The sequence below is a fragment of the Vigna unguiculata genome, chromosome 9, assembly GCF_037176805.1.
Source record: "Vigna unguiculata cultivar grain cowpea cultivar isolate G323 ecotype 2 chromosome 9, ASM3717680v1, whole genome shotgun sequence".
Lineage (NCBI taxonomy): Eukaryota > Viridiplantae > Streptophyta > Magnoliopsida > Fabales > Fabaceae > Vigna > Vigna unguiculata.
The window spans coordinates 32,736,010-32,759,873 of NC_140800.1; the positions used below are offsets into that span (position 1 = coordinate 32,736,010).

A 23,864-nucleotide genomic window follows, 5' to 3' on the forward strand; every position below is an offset into this window, starting at 1 on the left:
ACTTCTTTTAATATTACCATACCATATTCCGTGTTGTTCAACAAATTTTCAGTTTCTCAAAACCTTTGGATGTTCTTGCTTTCCTCTCTTACGACCATATCACACTCACAAACTTGATTTTTGAAGTGAAGACTTGATTTTTGAAGTGAAGAATGCTTTTTCCTAAGCTACCCTCATTTTCATAAAGGTTATAAATGTTTGACTTTTAATGGGTTCACAAAAAGAATAACATATCTCATTCCATTTTATTCCCTCATGACCCTCTTCATCCCTTACCTCTAAGAGTTTTCGGGTCTATATGTTTTGTTCATAATTTCAATCCTGGTCTTGACAAGCTTTCTCCTAGATCACATAAGTGTGTTTTCTTAGGGTTTACAAGATCACAAAAAGGATACAAATGTCTTTCTCCTTTTCTTAATCGTTATTTTGTGTCTGTAGATGTCACCTTTGATGAATTCTCCCTTTATTTTAAGAGTCAATCTTTACCTCTAACTCCATCCAATTCTGACTACTCTTCTAGTTACCTTTAATGTTCCTATTGTTTGTGACCCTCTTACTGTGTCTTCTTCACCATCCATTCCTGCTCCACAGTCAACTTCTCCTCCACCACCTCTTCAGGTTTATAGTCGTTGAAATCGATCACAACCACCATCATGTGACTCCACTCAAGTGTCAACTACTCTGTCTCCTCCGGCTCTGACACTTGAGTATGACCTTCCCATTGCTCTCCGAAAAGGTATGCGTTCTACCCGTAATCCCTCTCCCCATTATATTGCTTTGAGTTATCATCGCTTGTCATTACCTTTTTATACATGTCTTTCCTCTCTTTCTTCTGTTACCATTCCCAAAACTGTCTGTGAAGCTTTAGCCCATCCTGGTTGGTGTCAGGCCATGAGAGATGAACTAAGTGCTCTTCATAACAGTGGAACTTGGGAACTAGTCCCGTTACCGACTGGGAAATCTGTTGTTGGTTGCAAGTGGGTGTTTGCTATCAAAGTTGACCTGATGGTACTATTGATCGCTTCAAAGCTCGTCTTGTGGCTAAAGGTTATACTCAAATTTTTGGGTTAGATTATGACGATACCTTTTCCCCTGTGGCAAAGATGGCTTCTGTTCGTTTATTTATCGCTATAGCTGCTATTCAACAATGGCCTCTTTATCAACTTGATGTTAAAAATGTTTTCCTAAATGGTGATTTGCAAGAAGAAATCTATATGGAGCAACCTCCTGGGTTTGTTGCTCAGAGGGAGTCTCTTGGGATGGTATGTCGTTTTCGCAAATCACTATATGGCCTAAAATAATCTCCTAGGGCCTGATTTGGAAAGTTTAGCAATGTTGTTCAGCAATTTGGTATGACTCGGTATGAAGCATATCATTCTGTCTTTTATCAACACTCGAGTGCTGGATGTGTTTATTTGATAGTATATGTTGATGCCATCGTTCCTACATGGAGGAACAACCATGGCATCTCTCAGTTGAAACAACATCTCTGTCACCATTTTCAGACCAAAGATCTTGGCAAACTTTTCTTGGGTATTGAGGTGGCGCAGTCCAATGATGGTATTGTTATATCTCAAAGAAAGCATGCCATGGATATTCTGGAGGAAACTGGGTTGGTGAGTTCAAAGTCTGTTGATACACCCTTGGATCCCAATACTAAACTTCTACCAAATCAGGGGGAGCCTATATCTGATCCTGAGCAGTATAGAAGATTGGTTGGAAAATTGAATTATCTTACCGTTACTCGTCCTGACATTTCCTTTGTAGTCAGTGTTGTAAGCCAATTTCTTAATTCCCCATGTAAAGATCATTGGAATGCAGTCATTCGTATCTTAAAGTATATTAAAAGATCCCCTAGAAAAGGATTGTTATATGGTTCTAATAACCATACAAGAGTTGTTTGCTATTCAGATGCTGATTGGGCAGGATCTTCTTCTGATAGAAGATCTACATCTAGGTATAGTGTCTCCATTGGTGGTAACTTGATCTCGTGGAAAAGTAAGAAACAAAGTGTTTTAGCAAGATCCAGTGCAGAAGCAATTGCTTAAAGAGTTACAATTTGGCGATGTTACTCAAATGACACTTGTGTGTGACAATCAAGTTGCTCTTCATATTAGCTCTAATCCTATCTTTCATGAGAGGACCAAACACATTGAGATTGATTGTCATTTCATTCGGGAAAAGGTCATGTTTGGAGACATCAAGACTGAGTTTGTTAACTCAAGTGATCAGTTAACAAATATTTTTACTAAGTCTTTACAGGGACCTAGAATTGATTTTATTTGTAACAAGCTTGGCACATACGATTTGTATGCTCCAGCTTGAAGGGGGAGTGTTAGATATTATTTCATATTATTAAGATATTGTTAGATATTGTTAATCACAATATCAAACAATATCTTCTATTTACTCTATTTATTTTCAGTTACTCTTTTTAACTGTACCTTTCTCTATTATAAATAGATTACCCTATGAGTGGTTTATACAAAAGGGAAATTAATCTTAAATCCCTATTTTCTTCATTCTTAACAGGTCTCAAAGGATGTTTTGTTTGATGAGAATTGTTTTCCTTATTCTAATTTGTTTCCTTAGTCTCCTAATACTGTAATAAATGTTGATCAATATTTTACTTTATTTCCAAATCTTTCGTTGCCTATACAATCTACCAATCCTATATGTCCAACAATTCCATTTCATGTGATAATGAATCATTTCCTTGTTATTTTCCTTTAGATTCTGGTTTAAATAATTCCACACCCTCTGTCTTAGATCCTACACTTACATCTGCTATAAATACTCATACAATGCAAACTTCGTCCAAATATGGTATTTTTCAACATCAAATTCATTTATCTCTGTTGTTGTCTCATTTTGAACCAACTAGCGTGAAACAAGTCGTCAAAGATAAAAACTGGCAAGCTGCAATGCAACAAGAATTTGATGCTTTAATCAGTCAAAGAACTTGAGATCTTCTTCCCTTACCACCTAATCGAAAAGAAGTTGGTTGTAAATAGGTGTTTGGAGTTAAGGAAAATGTTGATAGCTCTATAAACAAGTATAAAAGCTCGACTGGTAGCAATCCAAATAGGTGTTTGGACTTCCATGAAACTTTTTCTCCAGTTATTAAACAAGTAGCAATCCAAATTGTTCTCACTATTGCTCTTTCTTTTAGTTGGAAAATTTTCCAACTTGGATGAGACAATTTTTATGTAGTAGCCTCCTAGACTTTAAGCATCTGATAAATCATTGGTATGCAAGTTAAACAAGGCTCTTTATGGGCTAAAACAAGCCCAAAAACAATGGTTCACTCGCCTTCAAACTACTCTTCATCGACTTGAGTTCATTCCTAGTACATGTGATGCTTCATTGTTCATTTATAAAATGGGTTGATATGACCTCAGTGTTGTTAAATATCGGCCATGGCGGCACCATGGCAGAAACCGATAACGGTTTCCCGGCCTGCCCCCATAATAAGGCAGAGGCGAATCGAATTTTTGATGGTGGTCCATGGTGGTCGCTTTTAACATGGTGGGTGCCAGTGGCATCGCGGCTGAGGCAAAAAAATCGGAATGAAAAAACAAAAAAAACGAGATCTTGAAAGTAGAGGAGAAGAAATTTGCAAAATGACAGCTTGTGCGTGGTGGGTGAGAGAAGCAGGAGAAAAAACATTAGAAACCCTAATTTAATTCACATCTCTCATGGTCATTGGGCCTGGCCCGCTAAAATGTTTATTTAAACATTGTAAACGTGCTGATCTTCTTTTGCCCTATTTTATTGTTTTACCAAGTTACTGCAGCAGCCACACAACCACACAACAATAAATTTTCCTTTTACCTTAAGTTTTCTATATTCTAAAGAAATCAAACCACATTCTTCACGTTACTGCACTAGACCACAGACCACTTGCATCTGCTATCACTACTGTCACTACACATGTTGTCATAGTCAGCCACTACCATTGCCAGTTCCCACCACCGACCGCCGTCAGCCACCATCGATGACCGCCGCCAGCCACCGCCAAGTTTGTTTTTTTTTTCTTTCTTTTTTCTACTTTAACTATAATTATTTTGCAAAAAATATATATGTTTTCAGCCATAATAATGGCCAATGATCAAGATACTTCAAGAACATCTCATAGAAGTGACCCCGGTTGGAAACATTGTCATCCGATGGTTGAATCAAATTTAAATAAAATTGTTTGCAATTATTATGGAAAATTCATGAAAGGAGGAGTTACTGGAGCAAAAGAGCATCTAATGGCAAAGAAGGGCAATGTTGCTGCTTGCACCAAGACTCCAAAAAATGTGAGAGAAGAACTTTGGAAATTATATAAAGAAAAAAAAGATAGCTCCTCTATCAATCCTAGATGTAATGCAACCAATGATAACCATGAGAGTGAAGATGAAGTTGAAATTTCCACGATTAGCAATGATAAAGGGAGAAATAGCGGTGGAAGGAAAGGACCAATGGATATGTTTTGCAGAAATTCAGTCGTTGTGATAGAGAAGAGAAAAAAAAAGGAAAAACTAAGACAAGCTAACATCAAAGAGGCATGTGACAAAAATGTAAAGGCCTCGATTCATCAATATATTGCTCGATTTTGGTACCAAGCAGGCTTGTCATTCAACCTTGTGAAATTGAAAAGTTTTCAAGATATGATTGATACCATAGGTGCTTATGGACCCAATTTACCCGGCCTAGTTATCATGAAATCAGAGTTCCATTTCTCAATAAGGAAGTTGAGTACACTAAGAAGTGGTTGCAAGATCATAAATTGCAATGGAGCAAACATGGTTGCTCTATTATGTCAGATGCATGGACTCACCGAAAGCAACGATGCTTGATTAACTCTTTGGTGAGCTCCCATATAGGGAAAATGTTTGTCAAGTCCATTGATGGTTCAAACTTTGTGAAGACAGTAAAAAAACTATTTCAAATGTTTGATTCCCTTGTAGAGGAAATTGGAGAAGAAAATGTTGTTCAAGTTATAAGAGATAATGGGAGCAATTTTGTGTTGGCTGGTAAGTTGTTAGAAGATAAAAGACTCCATCTCTATTGGACTCCTTGTGCTGCCCATTGCATAGATTTGATGCTTGAAGATATTGGAAAGCTTTCTTTGATAAAGCAGACAATTCAAAGAGGAATTAGTCTTGTTGGTTTTACCTATAGCCATTCTAGTACCTTGAGTTTGTTGAGACAATTTACAAATAAGAGGGAATTAGTAAAACATGTTGTTACAAGGTTTGCTACCTCCTATTTATCATTACAAAGGTTGCATCAAGAGAAGGGAAGTTTGAGAAAGATGTTAACTTCTGATGAATGGAGCAATAACAAGCTATTTAAGGAAGCCAAGGGGAGGGAGGCTACAAAAATTGTTCTTATGCCTTCATTTTGGAATCAAGTAGTATTTACTCTCAAAGTCATGACTCCTCTTGTTCATGTGCTTCGTTTAGTGGATGGGGAAAGAAAAACAGCTATGGGTTATACATATGAAGTAATGGAGAAAGCCAAGGAAACAATAGCGAAGTCATTCAACAAGGATGAAAGTAAATACAATAATGTATTTATAATTATTTATAATAGATGGACATGTAAACTTCATCGCCCCTTGCATGCTGCTGGTCACTTTTTGAACCCAGAGTTATTTTATTCCAACCCAGACATGGAATATGATTTGGAAGTTACAAATGGATTATATGATTGCATCAGGAGGTTGGTGCCAAGTAAAGATGTGCAACAAAAAATTTTAATTGAGTTGTCTCTTTATAAGAGTGCAAATGGACTCTTTGGTGATGATTTTGCCAAAGAATCAAGGAAAACCACAACTCCAGGTAAGACACTTAAACACTTTTTAAATTGTGCTAATATATAATGGTTACATTCTAAGTTACTTTCTTTGCTTGTGTAGCTCAATGGTGGAAGAATTATGGTCATGCAGCTCCCAACTTACAAAAGCTAACAATCAAGATTTTAAGTTAAACATGTAGTTCATAGGGATATGAGCAGAATTGGAGTGTTTTTGAGCAAGTAATAAGATATGACTCATTTCATTATTATCTTATTTGTAGAGTTTAGAAAGAAATTAATTCACATATTACTTATTCATAATGCAGATTCATTCAAAGAAAAGGAATAGGTTGGACCACAAAATGTTGTGTAATTTGGTTTACATAAAGTATAATCAACAACTTGCTCAGAGATACGATATTAGGGATGAAATAGACCCTATTCTATTGAATGACATTGATGAATGTAATGAGTGGTTAGTGGGAGAAGTTGATGATGATAACAATAATGAAGAGGGGGGGGGGGGGGGTAATGAGTTGGTTTTTAAGGATGATCCCACTCTTAATTGGGCAACTATTTATGAAGCTTCAGGTATTGTAGAACCAATAGTTTATACGAGGAGACAAGCAACTAATAAAAGGAAGCAACCATCAAGTGATGGTATTGTTATTGGATCTTCACATGCTTCTAAGAAAGGTCCAGGTTTAACTCCAACTCCAACACAAACTAAGAAGATTAAAGAAAAGACCAAAAGTTAGGTTCAAAATGAATTTCATGATAGCTCTGATTTTGAGTTTGAAATATTACTTAACTTTGACAAGAGTCTCTCAGAAGGGAAAGAGAAGGAGAGACATGCCCCACTAGATGATGACATTGAAGACAATTATGTTGGAATTGAAGAAGAATATGATGATTAGAAAGAAACTCAATACATTTATTTTATGATTTCTTGTTATTTTATGTTTTGAACTTTAAATTTGTGGTGTTTTAATATGATTTTATTAGTAATTTAATTTTTAAACATAATATCATTACTTTTTCATTAAAAATATATATGGTGGTATTATACTTTTTTTTACCGCAATATTTCTGCCATAACTCGTTATGGTTTTCATTATAACTTTATAAAGATTTTTCGGATTGCCAATATTTTCCGTTATCCGATATCAATAAACCAGATGGCCTACATTATGGTTTGTGTTGATGATATTCTTATCATTGGAAGTTCTCTTAGTCTCATATAGCATATCACTGCCCAATTTCATGCCACTTTTTCTCTAAAACAACTTGGCCAGTGAGATTATTTTCTTGGTCTTGAGGTCAAATACTTATCTAATAAGTTCATCCTTATGACTCAAACCAAGTACATTCGATATCTTCTTCATAAAACTCACATGGCTGAAGCACATGCTATATATTCTCCTCAAGTCTCTAACTGTAAATTGTCCAACCATGGTGCTAAAGTTTTTTCGGACCCTTCACTATGCAGATTTTTGTTGGTGCTTTGTAGTATGCTACACTGACCAGACCAGGAATCAGTTTTGATGTTAATAAATTTTGCTAGTTTATGGCCAATTCTCTTGATTCTCATTGGGCAGTAGTTAAGCACATCCTAAGGTATCTCAAAGGGACTTTGTTTCATGGTCTTCATTTTAAACCTGCTTTGTTGCATCAATCATTAACAACTTTTTGTGGCATCTGACATTGATGATAGAGGCTCTAGTTCTGGCTCAACCATTTTCTTTGGTCCTAATATAGTCTTCTGGTGGTCTAGAAAACAAGTTATTGCACGTTCCAACATTGATGCTAAAAATAGAAGCCTTGCTCACACTACTACAAAGTTGTCTTGGATTTCAAAACTACTCACAAAACTTCATGTTGCTTACACAACTCCCACTTTGTTATGTGATAATCAGAGTATTGTTTCTATTGCTCATAATCTTGTTTTCCATAATAACACAACTATGGAGATTGATGTACTTTTTGTATGGGAAAAACTTTTGGCCAAGCAGTTATACATTGCTCACATTCCAACTCTTTATCAGTGGTCAAATATTCTTATAAAGGCTCTGCCTCCAACTCGTTTTGCTCTTCGTTGTGCCAAACTCAATGTGAAGAATTTCTTACTAGAAAATTATTCTCCTTGAGTTTGGGGAGGGTAGTTAATGTTAGTATACTATAGTTAAATAGTTGATAATTAGTATACTATGAAACTTTCTTTGTATTTGTACAAGTGTATTGTTCAACCTTAAAAATAAATGACTCAAAAAATAAGTCAGTGTACTCAAAAATCTGTATATTATTCACATGATGGACCGTAATGTGAATAATATACAGATTCATTCATTGTTATTTTCTGTCTTTACTCTGTTACATTCCTCTTAGAATGAAGCTCATTGTTGTTTTATAACTGAGTCGGGTTTAATAATATTAATCTAAATTGTCATTTGGGGCCGTTTTTTTTATCAAATTCACCTTCCGTACTCGTTTTTGTGCCTCTGTATATAAATAAACTTTTTTTTTTTAAGAATAAATCAATACGTATTTGGTCTGATGTCTGACTATGTTAATTATCTAAATTTCAACCAAAACTATTTTAATAGCTTTTATTTTTTCAGATTCATGATCTATCTAAAATATATTTATTTTGAATAGCTTTTATTTTTTTAGATTCATGATCTATATCAAATAAAATTTTTAATAGCTTTTATCTTTTGATATCTAAAACATAGATCCACCAAACCAAGCATGCGGTATCTCTAGCGTGTTACAAAAATATATTTCCAAAAATTATATAGTTGTAAATTTACTAGTTAACAAGCACTGATTTTTTAAAATGAGTATATTAACATAAAAAGAAGAGTTAATCTTATCTACAAAGTTACATGTCAGTCATTCATTTAGACTATATGGTTCTGAATCACACCGAAAAAAAATCAGATAATGTTTACTCAAAACATACCATTATGTTTAAAATTCCTTTTACACAAATCCAACTTTATATTAACAAAAAATCATTTAACATTTCATTCATATAAACAGAAATAAAATGTAATATTTTAAAAATACATTAAAATAAGATTCAATTAATCCTTTGAAAAAAGCTAACACAGTAATAATAATAACAGAAAGGAGATATTTTAATTTTTAACGCTCTCCCTTTTCTTTCCCCATTTTCCTCTAACCAAACACTATTAATCTGCAGAAACCTTAGACCAACCTGAGGCATCCCAGCAACGTCCCAAATGTCGAGAACATACCTAAAAGCCAACAATCATTCTGCATCGATTTCACCTCAGATAAAGCACAGGCAACAACCATCTGTTTCTTCGAGTCCAGTTTTATACCACTGAATTTTTTCCATGTCTGCTCCTTTCAAAAAATACCCAGTTGGTAATCCAAGTTGTCAATAGGTATCAGAGTGAGAAGACAACCCATAGCCGAACATACCTGTAGATCAGACAAGTGTTAGTCTCTGGTGCTAATACTAAATGCAGTCTTCTGAAAGTCCTCAGTAATTGTACTTGATAAGAGAGCATATAATACTACATGTTTAAGAGAGCATACCAAAACCGGTTAGAATATGGAGTAAAAGAAGTGCATTGCTAAGCTGCACAATCTGTCAAGTAACCATTCATGCAGCTTTTCATACCTATAGTTTTGCACCATATGCTCTTAATTTCAGCAAATAAAATATAATCATCAAAATTACACAATCTCCTAGGTTTACTGCTCCTCACTTCCACAAAACCATTAATTAAGAAAGAAATAAATTCCTTGATTTAATTTTTAGTAATAGCAGGTATAACTTACTGCAAAAAAACAATTTTCTTTGGGAACTAAAGCTATAACATGGAAAGTTATTGTTGATACCCTTGTAACTAATTGAGGTTTCATCCACTGAGATCTCAAGACAATCTTTAAAATATATCTCCATCCCCTTTAAATTTGGATGAATCTGTATCAAGACTATCATGTTCAGAAATAGTTAGAGAACACAGACTGACCTTCAAAGTTTCGTTCTTACTTATGCACAGTATGCCTAGACTATCAAACAGCTTGGATGAGCTGAGTAATCTTTCTTGAGGTCTTGACTACTGTATATCTTCCATATTATATGACCAGCCATTTAAGCTGTGATTGACAATTATACCTCATTCTGTACGTCGTTTTGTCGCAAAAGCATTTTATTGGATAGCCTTCACTGAAAATTTCTTGATTTCACTCCTAAGATATTGAAGATATGGGAACACCAAGTCTGCATGAGTTCCATAATAACGTGAGAAGATATCATCTATTCGATTTATGCTTTCCATAGCTGTAGAATCATCCAAGGAAAGTTGGATGGAAGAAAGCTTCACAAGTTCGTAAGCAATAACAATATCATCAGTATCGTATAGCTTTTCCAGAATCTGCAACACAAAAAGGAACCAAATGTTTTAGACCTATCACTTAGAAAAACTTGTAAATTTGATAACAAGACCATATAGGAAATGCATTCATTAACAAGTACTGGAAGTTATATTTCAAGTTATGGAAGAACTCGATCTCCTTTGCAAGAAGGAAAAGACATTTCAATGCCCTTGACATGAGAAGTAACCAATATGCCTTATCTATAAGTCCTGTGAAGTGTTGAGGCACTCAAGTCATAGAAGTGTGGGTAGTCACTTGATATTCAGAATGTCTCTAGAGCGTGATTTACCATTCCTTTGTAAATCTTAAATGGGATACTTGAGTTTGTAGAAGATACACTTCTAGGTAAGTATTTTTCATGTTTCCACAAAACTCGTAATCTTTATTGATCTAAGTGAACGCACGGATGTAGGAAAAAGGTGTGATCACAAATTCTATCTTGTGCTATTTTATTTGTCATGTTATGTATGATTACAGACTTGACTATTATGAAGTGTTTGGTAGATTAGTTAAGTATTTGGTTCTTCTTTCTTAACAACTACTCTCTCCGTCTCTAAACATAAGGCATTGTTAACAAATTCATAATCATTAAAACAGTTAGTTAGTTTAATTAGAATTTTTTTTTTTTTGTAGTTGTAATATTTTTTAAAAAAATTCTCTAAATAAATTAATTTATGAAGACAGAATAATAGTAATGAATTTTGAATTTATAAAAACTTAAATTCTCTAATCTTTATAATGGAGAAAAAAGAAAATTCATAACATTTATTATTTTTGAACCAAAATAATAATGTGTGTTTTTGGTAAAAAATAATTAATGTAAGTTCAATAGAAAAAAAAATCAATAGAAAGGGCAAAAAATATCAGAAAAATATGTTACCATTAGGGACAATGGGAGTAGCTTTTATGGGCTGGTTTTCCTCCCAAAACAATAGATAAGCACCCTCCTTAAACGTTAGTTGTTAAGAACCAAACACTTTAATACTTCCGAGTATCATATATCAATCCTTGTGGGACTTAGGCGCCTTATAATACCTAAGTTTGCATCATGGCGAATTTGGTCCATGAATTAAAGAATTTTAGGAATTTAATTTATGTCCTTTCGTCATCTTCCAACTGTATCAATTTATTCAAAATATTTCACTGCAAATGGAATTTGGTTATTAAGGATTCTCACTATGCATGGGCTGAATGGTTAAAAATGCCCAAATCGTAATTGTTAAATTCATGAGTCCAGTTCCTATAAGATGCACACCAATGGGTTCTCATTTTCAATTTCTTGGTTCTGGTGAAATTTTCCCCAACATCAATATAAACAATAACATAATCAACGGAAAACATGTTTCAGCAAGCATACATTTATATCCAGAAGAAGGCTACGGTGGGAGAGGAACTTGTGGTCACCAACCATCATAAAGTAAATTTGAACGTTAGATATAATAGTTTTTGGATTAATGGCTGAAATGTTTTTTGTTTTTCTTTTCTTTCTGTCTGATTTAACAGTGCTACACAACACAATTTAACAGGGCAGTTTTCTGAGTTCCATTCAAAAAATATTTATATTTCTGCCTGGAAAGAATTCTGGATAGCTGATAGGTTCTAGGTATACAGGAAGGGACATAGTAAACCAAAAAGACGTCAAAATCAAATTTCTCCCTCCCCTCACCTTTGATACTAAGCTCAGTAATAAAAAGATTTACCTGGATAGAAGCTTTGCAATGATCAACAGATAGTTGTAGTTCTCCTACTAAACAAAAAGCCTGAGCAATGCTGTCTTCTGCCTGTATGCATCATATCATGAAGGATATAAAAGTTAAACCATCATATTAAAAACATGAGACATTGTTTGTCTACAAGTCCATGCTATTCACCACAGATATACACACTTGAAGTCTAAGAAATCCAGTCATTGAGTGCATGTTTGGATTAGCTTATTTTCTGTTTAAAAAGATTATGTATTTACATAAGTTCTTTCAAATACATATCATATATATCACACAGAAATAATTCCACACCCCTAATGGGGTGTATACATCCTTGGGGGAAGAGAAAGGCAAAAAGAAAAGAGATTAATTAAATGCAATATCAATATGGTTTTAAGACTTTATAGGCTTGATCTTATTTCTCTCATGATTACTATAATTTTGCATTGGTTAACTTCAACGCTTATGAAGTACTTGAACAGTATGGGTATTCCAAAACTATCCAACACACATATACCTATTAGGAAAAAAAATAGAAATATAACTAGCATGGAGGAGTTTTGTAAGTGCAGGAAGCTAAAACTCACCTCTGCAATAAGCTTGTTGTAAGCATGCAAATTTAATCTTAGTGATTGAAGAGATATCAAAGCATCAGAAATAGTAATACTCGAAATTTCTTTTGAAGATATTGCATCCTGCAACCTGTCATTTCCGTATTTCAGGATGTCATTTCCTTATAATGAGATCATGCAGGATTTAAAATGGGAGGATTTATCAAGGTAGCCTCAAATTGGGAACTATTCAAGATTTGCCGTGATTATATTCAGAGTAAAAGGAAAGATGTACTTTAGGACGGGGTTATTAGGAGCCAAATTGAATACCTTTTTATGCATATTAGAGCTTCATTGACTGCAGCATGTGAAGACTCCAAATCACAGTAAGAACCACATTTCAAACAGTATCCAGGTTGACCATGAATATGGGCCCCGTTTTGTTTGAAGACATTAAGACATACTTCACAAATGTCATCATTCTTTTCAACCTGAAAGGGTGGAGGATTTTTATAGTGAAAAAATATAGCAAACTTGAAAGGGTGAAAACATGAATCATAATGTCACCTATCCAAGTTTCCTGACCCTTGAGCAACTTACGTAACAGAAGAAAAATGTTTAGTTGCTAAATAAATAATAGTGATTCATTATTTATTATAAAATGGTTTCTGATAGAATCGCCAATCCATAGTATTTTCTAGTAACAGACCCAAAATATGCATGAATCAGAAGACTCGGATATATCAAAATTTAACTGCATATCTGAATTTAACTCCTGGTCAGGTATCAGTTTTTAGAACACTACCCAGTATAAATTGAAGGTGGAGGTAAGCTGCTTGATATTCAGATACAAAAGAGAATTGTTGTTATGCATGAATAAATTTGTTTCTTGTATTCCTCATTCCCTTTATTTGAAGCCTAAATATACTAGGATAGCATTTATTATTAGGTCTATATATGTTGCATTTAGCTTGTACAGATCATCACAAATAATATTCACTTTTTCCATATAATGTAATGCATCTCAACCACAAGAATGGCTTCCATATTGTTTTGTTAAGGAAATTTCTTGAAAATCAAGACACTGTCTGAGGAAAAGCACACAATTTAAACTTCAACTAGATTTATAATGCAAAGAACAATAATAATTCAGTATCAACACGTGTCCATTAAATGGCTTACACGGTCAGTAATAGTGAAGTGCTTGATTTTCTGCTGCTCACAGTCAATTACTCTGCTCTCTAACACTGCGCCAGAACAATTTTGATTGACACAATGGAAGGCATTGAGGACTATGTCAGATACATTGACTACTGAACAACCAATACACTGACAGTGAAACGCATATTCGTCTTTGAGAAAGTTGAGGCGATCTTTGCAATCCCACAACCCAACCTACAAAACAGAACTGTTCATTGAAAATTTGAACAAAAAGCATTCTTAAAACAGACTTGACTGAGATCACTTTGTGTTTTGTTGCTTTCCTTTTGTAGAGGGGAAGGAGAACTTGGACCATGTCAAACAAGTACAATTCCAGACCCAGTAACCAAAGGGTATTTAAGGCCTAACAGTTGTAAACAAGGGATTATAGGAATAAAAATATCCTAAAATTTCCATAGTAATTAGAAAAAATATCCCTAGAATCTACACATTCATTTCGGTAGACTTTATTTCCTTTTCTAAGAGAATGTGATTGTAACAAATAGAGGAGTTCAGAATGTAATTATCATGATTGTAATTAATAAGATATTTATTTTCTCCCTCTCATTATTCAAGTCCAACAAACTGTTACTAAAATCACTGGTTAGCCCCCATGCATGGTGTAATGCTACTCAAGTGAGTCTAGAGAGGAGTATAAGTTCATTTGACGGGTACATAATTCCTTTTATCCTTCTCTTCAAGTTGGGAACTGCTTCGTTCTTTCTCCACTATGAGAGGATCTGTGATTACAAGTATCTTCTACTACTAGCGGTTATAATACTAATTGTTGACCAAATTCTTAATTTATAAGTACAAAATAGGTTTATTAGTATAATTATCTAATAGATGTTTCTTTATTGAAACACATGATGATACAAACCAAATACTATATTATTCAAAGCCTCAATTTTGCTTGTATGAGCAAAACTTTCCCCTCAAATTCATAGGAAAATTCATGATCCTTCTTTTCGAGAGCCTCTTAAATTAAGTTGTCAATAGCTCGATCCATGAAACCTTATTCTAATTAAATTAATATTTAGTACAAAGTTTGGTGGACCGTTGTCCTCAATGGCTCAAGCACAAAGGGAATTTGTGTAAGGAGGAATGTTAGAGATGAAAATAAAACTACTCTCAAACAGCTTAAGCTTTAAGGATGTTTGATCACTGAAAATCTTTAAAAAGGAAAATAATAGGGTTAAATATGTTTTTAGTCCCTGAACTTTGGCCAAAAATTGAAATTCGTTGCTGGTCGAAACTTTGATAAATTTTGGTCCTTAAACCTTAAAAATGAATGAATATAGTCCTTTTAACCCAATTACATTGACTTTTTTCAACATGTGGAATGTGTTTCATGTTAATATTGGAATTGTTTATGCCGTTTGACACATTCTTAACTCAATATTTACTGAAAAATGCGTTCGAAACCTAAAAAGAAAGTTAACAAAATTGGGTTAAAAGGACTATATTAATTATTTTTAAAGTTTAGGAACCAAAATTTATCAAAGTTTCGACCAGGGACGAATTTCAATTTTTGACCAAAGTTCAGGGACTAAAAACATACTTAACCCAAAATAATATATACATACTTCAAAAGTTTCAAACAAAAATAACCAGAAGTCTTCAATACAGCTTTTAATTTCCAATACCTGTGGACCATAAGACAGTTCAAGCTGACAACCAGCTGTTACACCATGTGTGGTTCGTAGGTAAAGAGTGCGTGAAAGAAAATATGCATGAGCATTCGGTCGGCAAGAATGGTTAAATAAACTGGCAGCTTTGTAGATAGCTTTACCCACTCTGACCTACGAGAAATAACCGAAAATCACAAAGGATATAATAGTCACTAAGAAAAGATTACTATCACCAGCAATGTCATAATTATAATTATTTGACTAATAATAAATACAGAAAAAGAAAACAAGTGTATCAAAAAAGAAAATGATGCAATAAAAGTCAAGAGTTTAATTTCTACGTATTGCCGGTGTAAATATTTTTGCAGTGTCAACGAATCAAAAATAATCTCAAGCACAACTTTTCAGGCTCTTTTGGAGGATATGATATGATTAGACAAGAACATAATAGGATAATAACATAATTATAGTCATATACAGTATTTCGAGCACACACAATATAACAAATTAAATAATATTAGGATATAACATAAATTATATTTAAATGGCAATTATTCTTTAAAATTACACATACTTTCTTAAAATTGACATTTGATTTAAAATTTTTATAACTATGAAAATTATTAAGACAATGAAATAAACTATGCAAAATTATATTTTATTTCTATAACTATTTTTTATATTATAAAAAATTCTATAATACTTTAAAATCTTAAAAATATTTAAGTTATTACTATTAATTTAATATTCTAATAAATAATATAATTTAAAAAATATATGTGCCACAGTAATTATATAAATAAAAACATATAACATGTTAAATAAAAATTAGGATGTCTATTATCGTATAAAATAATATTAACAAAATTATAAAAAAAAATTATTTCATTTATATATAGTTAATTTTGCTTCAAATTATAAATAAATTATATAAGTTCTGTAAAATTAATATTGTGATGTAAATATTTTTCCTAAAAATATATTTTAATAATAAAAATTATTTTTTATATTTTAATTTCCAATAATAATTTAAATTTATATGTGAATACCATATAAAGAGAGGAGGAGAAAGAGTTTATCCTACCCTCTTAAACTTAACATAGCTCCCCTCTTGGGAAAATAAATATACTACAATGACACAAGATAAAATAAGTGACAAAATAACATTACTGAATCCTGTTGATAAAACAAACATCATATTACAATAGGGTAGCATAGTTATCATATCCTATTCTCTCACGTCCTGTTCACCGAACAGACCTTTAAAGAATTGATGGTTATTATAGAAATCAACAAATCCAACGTAGTAATTTGACATTGAAACACAATGTAAATTAAGCATTCAATGCATTAATCTATTTCAATTTTAAAAGACAAGAGGCAAAATGTCTACCTGTTCCACATTACTAGTTGAATGTGCATCAGATTTAAATGGAAATTCTCCAAAATGACCTGATAGTCCAGGAGCATCTATTGATTTTAAACGAACAATGGTCATGCAATTCACTTTAATTTGAGAGATAATATTGACAACCTGCATTTACAAAGAATTATGGAACCGGAATAATATTATTTTAATGATTCAAATACAAGAAAGCAACAAAATAAATTACATTTTTCAACAAACGCTTCAACGTATTGGAAAAATGATGCCCATCACATGGCATATGATGGTTTTGTAACTTTTGTTATGAATCAAAGAACAAATAGACATATCCACATGTGCATGCATGTACACAGAGGAGTAACAAAACAACCTGTGATATGGAGACTCCGTCTATGGAAAACATAGTTCCACAAGAGTGTTGAAGACAATATAACAATACAATGGCATATATATGTGAATCCAATTTGCTTTCGGATGACATATGTTTGTAACGATGAGAAAGCTCCTGCATGAGAAGAAGCCATAAGCATGCAGCTACTCATAATCAAATGACAACAAAATGAACTGAACTCAAAAACTGCATGCATTTAAAATATACCAGCCTTTCCACAAAGTTTATAATATTATCAGATGTGCTATTCAGCAAAAACCTTGCTAGTATTCGGCCAGCCAAAACTATCTCAGATGGCAGTACCACAGGCCAATGTACACCTCGGCATTCATGTTTATGTTCAGTAATATCCTCAATTTCTTGTTCAGAATCATTGCTTTGGATAACTTCAGAAGCATATTCCCCAAGATCACTGGGCATTTTTTTAAAAGTGACATTTTTTTCTGGGTAAATCCTGAACATTTGCCCACCTGCTCGGATCTGGCATTGGTAGGAGCAATACAATGGTATTGAACATGATAAACAAGGAACTCTATCAGCAGGTAGATCATTCAAGCAATAATGGCAATGGGTTTCCCGACATTGCTTTAAAATTATCTGCAATATAAAAATTTATCAAGTTAACTTCCAAAAATAAGTTTGTTTTCCAGCAAAATACAAATATACAAAGAACTGCAAGATAATTTATTTGTTAACCTAAAGAAGCCTGATGATTCATCTTTATAAGTTGAAGCTACTCACAACAAATATCATGCATGTCATTAACCAATTATCCCAAAAGCTTAAGATGTTGGGTGAAAACACATGAATGGTTTCATATTAGTATTTACATTTTAAACACATACCTTCATGCAAGAGCCCTTTCAACTTGAAACTTAAATAGTGCACAGGCCCATCCATATATATTGAAATTCAACTTTTATTAGAAGAATAGGGGCAACAAGGATCAAACTGTGGATCACTTGATCATAAAGGCTATATATACCATCTCAAGAATAAAGCTTAAGTCATTAGGTAATGCCACATGGATAGTCTTATATATTCTTTTAACAGTATACTTATGTTCCCAAAAAATAGTGAATATCAGTAAATTCTATATATCATGTAGATTATCAAGTAATAATTCATTTTAATAAAATAGGTGCAAATCAATTTTGAAAACTGAACAGTTGATTGCAGCCAAGAGTCTCCAGTTCTCTGAAAAGGAAATCATGTACTTAAAAGGATGACAACAAAGTTAAAGCCCATTTCATCTGCAATTTAGCCTCTTCTACGAGTGTATCACTCAGTCAGTATAATGTGACATCTGTAAAGAGACAGCTGTCACCAGTTAGTTAGAGTTATTTACAGGTTCTTCTGTATAATTTTTTTTTTTGTGTAACAGCATGCAGAAATTGATTTTATTCAATATAACTCAGTTGTTTTGTCTCTTTCACAAAACTCTCCGTATTCTATGACCCCTTGTGCTTCAAATTGAAGCAACCAACACCCAAAACTTGTATGGTTGTGTAAACCACACCTTGCTTGCTATTCCATTTAGACAGCTAAACAGTATGTGGCATGCACACAACTTTCACAATAAAAATAAATAAAGCAGAAAGAAAATTTTCCAAAGAATCTCTTTAGCTGACATCTTACTCTTTCTTTCTCAATTACATGCACACTTATCTAAACTCTATCCGACTTAGCAACTCCAAACGAAAAAACAAAATTTTCCAGTAAAGTTTCCTCCTTTACATCTATTCTATGTGAACATCATTTCAGCTCCAAGTAAAGGGAAGAAAGACACCCGGTTTTTTTTCCTAACAGTTCTTTTGCTTATTGTAGGTCTCATGCACTATCATGTGTATAAAGCATTTGGAACAATGTTGTCAAACTCAAAAATCTTAAGAGGATCACAAAGGAGATAAAAGGTTGTAACTGAAGAATTGTAACTGGACTTCAGAGTTAAGAGTATATGAAAACTAAATTTATAGACCTGTACATGCGTTAAAAATAATATGGACAAGAAAAAGAAGTCATAAATAGTAAGATCCAATAGAAAAATTATAGAACAGAACAGTCAGCAATGAAGGAACAATGATGACGACAATAAAGCCAAAGTCGACAATGTTGACACAAATATCTGAGATGGTGACATGATGTTCAGGAGAGTTGCGACAGTGACATCAACATCAGGGCTGTGATGGCCAAGGACGGAGATGGTGATGAAAATTTTGTCAATGATGAGAGCTTCAATGAAAGTTGATTTGTTCTGTTCTGATTTGCGAATAGGAACCCTAGTGCAAAAGGGTCATCTTTACGAGTTGGGCTTTTCTTCAGGTTGGGTATTTTAGCAAGCTAAAGGGATATTTTAAACACAAACCCTAGCTGCTGAAATGGATTGACACGGTGCATGATCTGCAAATTTTATAAGCAATCACATGATCCCACTATGATCAGCACGTCTCCCATCTACTGTGCCTGTCAGCTCACTGTGTCTCCATTACTTGCATGATCATGTGAGTATACATGCAATTTTGACAACATTAATTAATTTGTAACTATTTAAACAGAATAGGAAACAACAATACAGGTATAGAATGTTGATTGCTTCAACTGAAAGCCAATGGGAAAAATTACAAGTGAATCTAAGTTGAAGGAGGTCATGTATATTTTAGCCAAAAAAATTAATTAAAAAAACTGATTGAGCACTATCCAAAAAAAATGAAGCCATTAACATCACTATAATTGGACTTAATAATAAATTTAATGATAATATACAGAGAATATAGTTGTTTGTTACCATAGCATAAGGTTCTTCGGAATGAACTAAAGAACCTGGTGAAATGACACATGATGAGACCATGCCTCTTCCTTTATCAGGGATGGAGATACACTGTAGCTTTATTTGAGGCATCTCACCTGCCACAATGCACTTTACCATCTTAGTATCTCAGGAAGGGTGAAAAACAAGGTCCTTTCAGTGTATACAAGGATAGCTGACAGGACCCATGAACATGAGAGAAAGGAAAGAAGTTAAAAATAGATAGAGTTGGTTACGGAATTTGTCAAACAGATAGAGTAGAAGGTCATTCATTTTATTTAGTTAGCATTTGAGAACAATGAATTAATTCTGTCCTAAGAAAGGGGAAGACCTTGTAAGGAGAATTATTTTCTTAAGTTACCACATGAGAACTGTGAATTAACAATGTTTAACTTCTAATTTAGTTGTTATTCACGCGTCAATTCTAATTTTGTTGTGTAAAGGTGCTTCCCTTCATTGGGTTATACATGCATGCATTTTTAGTTGGCATATGTAAGTCGTACAGTATCTTGATTGTTAAAGAACATCCCATATCCCTGTTTATTGTATCATACCCATATCAAGAATATAGTTTATGTAGGTGTTTACTCCATAAGTAAATTAGTCTATAACAGAAAGCCTAGCCTATATTATTAGACACTAGGCTAGAGGATACTAGAATCTTCCTATAGAAGTTACTCACACAGTTATACAACAAACCCCGTGCTTATGATCTGACAATTTAGAATGCAAGATGTCACTTTAAGCAAAGTTCAATGATATAAGCATAATGAAACTGCAGTCACAATGCTTGACCAACTAGATAGTTACTAGCATCTACAGCTCAAATTCTAAACAAGGAAAGCTTCTTACCCACAGTATTGCAGTTGTTCTCCTTACGTTGTATCTGTACTATCGCACTTATGCTTTTGCATTGGTCTAAAAGAATTTTCAGTTCACCTTCTATTTGTCTCTTCCCACCCATTGAAGGTTCCACAATCTTGGCCACATTTAGGTCGCAAATTGCATTTCTATAATTTCCCAATGAAGCATTTGCCTTACCTCTCCTGTACCATGCCTATGGCAAAAATAGTAAATTAATAAAAGAATAACTGAAACTAGAATTTAAGTTCGCAGCCATATTCTTTGCCACAGCAACCTACATCTCACATTCCAAAAAGATCATTTGCACCACAACAAATATTGATTAATTAGGATGAAAAAACAAACCGTGTAAAAACATCACGTTAATGACAGAAATCGTATGACAACTCCAATAAATATTCAGATACCACAATGAGGCAAAGTGCAACGAAAATGCTCTTTTCCTACTAAACTCATTTATGTTCACTTCCACTACACTACAAAGTACTGACTAAAAAGATATTGAAATTTCTTTTTAACCACCAATGAATGACTTGATCTACAAACATTATTGCACATATTACAACAAACCTAGTACAAATGCAAGAACTCAACTTGTTCAATAAAGGTGTATAACTACATAAAAAGAAGTAAACACAGCAAAAACAGGTAACTACTACAGCTGATTTTCACCTTTGAGTAGCTTGGAAAAATTTGAAGAGCTCGAGTGCAATCCCGCAAGCATTCTACTAAAAGACTCATTTTCTGCAGGAAACATACATGCATTAATACTCTATCGTATTATCAAGCCTTTCATTTTTAGAGATTGTGGTTAAGGACTAAGGGCTAAATTTAAAATAGAACTTACATGCAATACAGTAGCCCGATTGATATATAATGTTGCAACAAGATTACTTTTCATATCACTGGTATCTAATGGAGCCTTGCGCAATGCCTATCCATCATATTAGAAGAAGAGCAAGTAACGAATATTTATAAAGAATGACTGCAGTATGTTCAAACAAACTTTAAAAAAGAAGAAAGCTATAAATTTGTTCTGTTTACTTTTATTTTGATAGAGCATGATTAATAAGTTTTCTTCACTTAAACACAATAAAACAAGAATAAAAAATTGGTTCCCAATGTCATATAATAGACTTACACTTTCGCTGATTTAAAAATGTTTTATATTAGGATAAAATAGTAAGAAAAAATGTGACTATTTTAAGACATGTCTTGTTGGATGGGATGGAAAGGAATTGTAACCTTCCCAATCTTGGATAGGTAATCTACACTAGAATGAACAGTCCTCAGGGAACAGAAATTTGATCAGAAGAATGATGGAATTCCATTTCATTCCAAAACAACCCAAAAAAAAATTGTTTCCTAATATTCAGGCCAGCCAAGCCAATTTAACCCTAAATTTCATAAATTAACTTTTCATGTATTTTTTTAATCAATTATAACATGAAGAATGCTATTAACACATTTCTTACAAACCTTTCTAACAGACTCTAATGTCAAGTAAATTTCTTGTGGACCTTACCAGTATAGAAAGTGTACACACATTATCAAACAGATCCTATATTAACTTCACAAATTGAACGAAGATCAAAGACATCTTCACGGTTTCACCCACTTTTCCTAATGTATATACTTGTAAGAATGCTAGAGCCCTTTGTTTCTAGAACAGAAAGCTTATCATTCCAATCTTCATTTATATTGCTACTGTTCAACCCTGTATCACCAGGACAGAAAACATTGGGTCGAACACTTCTTTGATTTCAAATTAATAACTATGAATAGTCATTAACTCCCAGCAAAGAGAAGAGTGCAGCCTATTATGGGCATACAATGCATCCCATCAAATGATCATTAACCTTCGATTGAGTTATTCTATTTTACATCTTAGAAAGAAAAGAACTTACAGCAAAATACTTATCGGTATGAAAATACATTTATACAAAACCTCTAGCCCAAGCACACACATGACAGTCATGTAAACTTCAATCCACAATTTGATCTATGGATAACACTGTTGAAGTAACTTGAATGTTGGAACTTGGAAGCAAATAACTTACAAAGTGTAAAGTGTCCAAACCTCATTTGTCATGTTATTAAATTTGCTACCCCCAATTTATGCTTTTTGTTTTTTAATTTATGGCTTCGGGACAATAACTTGCTTCAGGTACCAGTAGTTCCCTTATCATCTGACAATGCTATTTGAGATGCTGCCACGAACAATATGCGGTAGCAAAAGCTCCTATAGTTGCCCAAGTCCGGTATGTGTGTATGCTATCATGTACAGGTGTATTTTTTTAAAGTAGAAGCAAAGAACAACCGCATAATGCACTTCAGAAGCGGATTTTACAAACTAAAAAAAAAAAATCCACACTAGTTCGGAAGTTGTTCGATTCCGAACCGTTCTGAACTTGTTTACTAAAGTGGTCAAGTAAAGAACTGATTAGTTAAAGCAGTCCAGTTCATTAAAGATGTTTGACTATGAAAGAACGGCACATTCCAATCACCTACACGAGAGAGAACGATTGAAGGAAAATATAAATTTCAAAAGAAGAAGAAGAAGAAGAAACCTGAGTATAGCATTCCAAGGCCTTGGCATAATCTGCGTTGGAGAAGCATTCATTACCAAGCTGCTTGGATTTCAAGGCATCTTCCTTATTCTTACCGCACAGACCATACTTTGGATTAGCCAGTTGAGCGATAATCTGGAATCACAGCAATGCGTGGGAATAAGAAATTAGGGATTATTGGTTGGGAATAGAGAAGGTTTGGTTGGTTTACCTGGTGAAATGGGTCGAAGTGGAGAAAGAAGCGATGAAGAGAAGAGCACGTGCTTTGAAGATCATCGGCATTGCTATCCCCTATCGCTCGCTTCAGGCTTTCTGGAATAGCTGCTTTCAGAGTCTCCATCTTCTGCTACTCACGAACAAGAGTCCCGCTGTTTGACACCGTTATGTTTTCTTACTCTGTGTGCCACGTTGGTAATTTTTAGGTTTAATTACTCGTATAGTATCCGATTTAGGGCTTGTGTCAAATAGATATCCGATTTTAAAAAAGTGTCAATTGCATTCTAATTTTTAAAAATTGTTTTAATTAGGTCTCTTTCGGACAGAGTTGACTAACGCTGTTAG

General features: G+C 33.6%; 1 protein-coding gene and 1 pseudogene across 2 annotated transcripts; one reads left to right on the forward strand and one right to left on the reverse strand.

Annotated features, from left to right (window-relative positions):
* The first annotated feature begins 3,802 nt into the window (after positions 1-3,802).
* On the forward strand, positions 3,803-6,912 carry LOC146883913 (uncharacterized; annotated as a pseudogene).
* Positions 6,913-8,784: 1,872 nt separating this feature from the next.
* Positions 8,785-23,689, reverse strand: TPR9 (Tetratricopeptide repeat (TPR)-like superfamily protein). 2 transcript variants are annotated; one of them, XR_003599459.2, is made up of 16 exons: positions 23,515-23,689; positions 23,304-23,438; positions 21,581-21,667; positions 21,406-21,477; positions 20,722-20,926; positions 19,849-19,967; positions 17,271-17,660; positions 17,043-17,177; positions 16,679-16,819; positions 15,301-15,456; positions 13,637-13,849; positions 12,785-12,945; positions 12,491-12,605; positions 11,901-11,981; positions 9,795-10,199; positions 8,785-9,237 (listed from the first exon to the last, which is right to left on the reverse strand). XR_003599459.2 is itself a non-coding variant. In XM_028048461.2 (16 exons), the coding sequence occupies exons 1-15, from the start codon at positions 23,641-23,643 to the stop codon at positions 9,975-9,977; spliced, it is 2,364 nt and encodes a 787-aa protein (XP_027904262.2). In that variant the 5' UTR covers positions 23,644-23,689; the 3' UTR covers positions 8,785-9,237; positions 9,941-9,974. The 2 variants fall into 2 exon arrangements, 1 of the variants encoding a protein (XP_027904262.2); XM_028048461.2 differs by having other exon boundaries at positions 9,941-10,199.
* Positions 23,690-23,864: the final 175 nt, after the last annotated feature.

Coding starts and splice junctions, on each gene's coding strand:
- TPR9 (XM_028048461.2), bottom strand. CDS start 23,643: ATGGAGACTCTGAAAGCAGCTATTCCAGAAAGCCTGAAGCGAGCGATA. Junction 21,668..23,303: donor CCTTGGAATGCTATACTCAG/GTTTCTTCTTCT, acceptor TATGATGGATAG/GCATTGCGCAAGGCTCCATT. Junction 12,946..13,636: donor ACTTCACTATTACTGACCGT/GTAAGCCATTTA, acceptor CCACCCTTTCAG/GTTGAAAAGAATGATGACAT.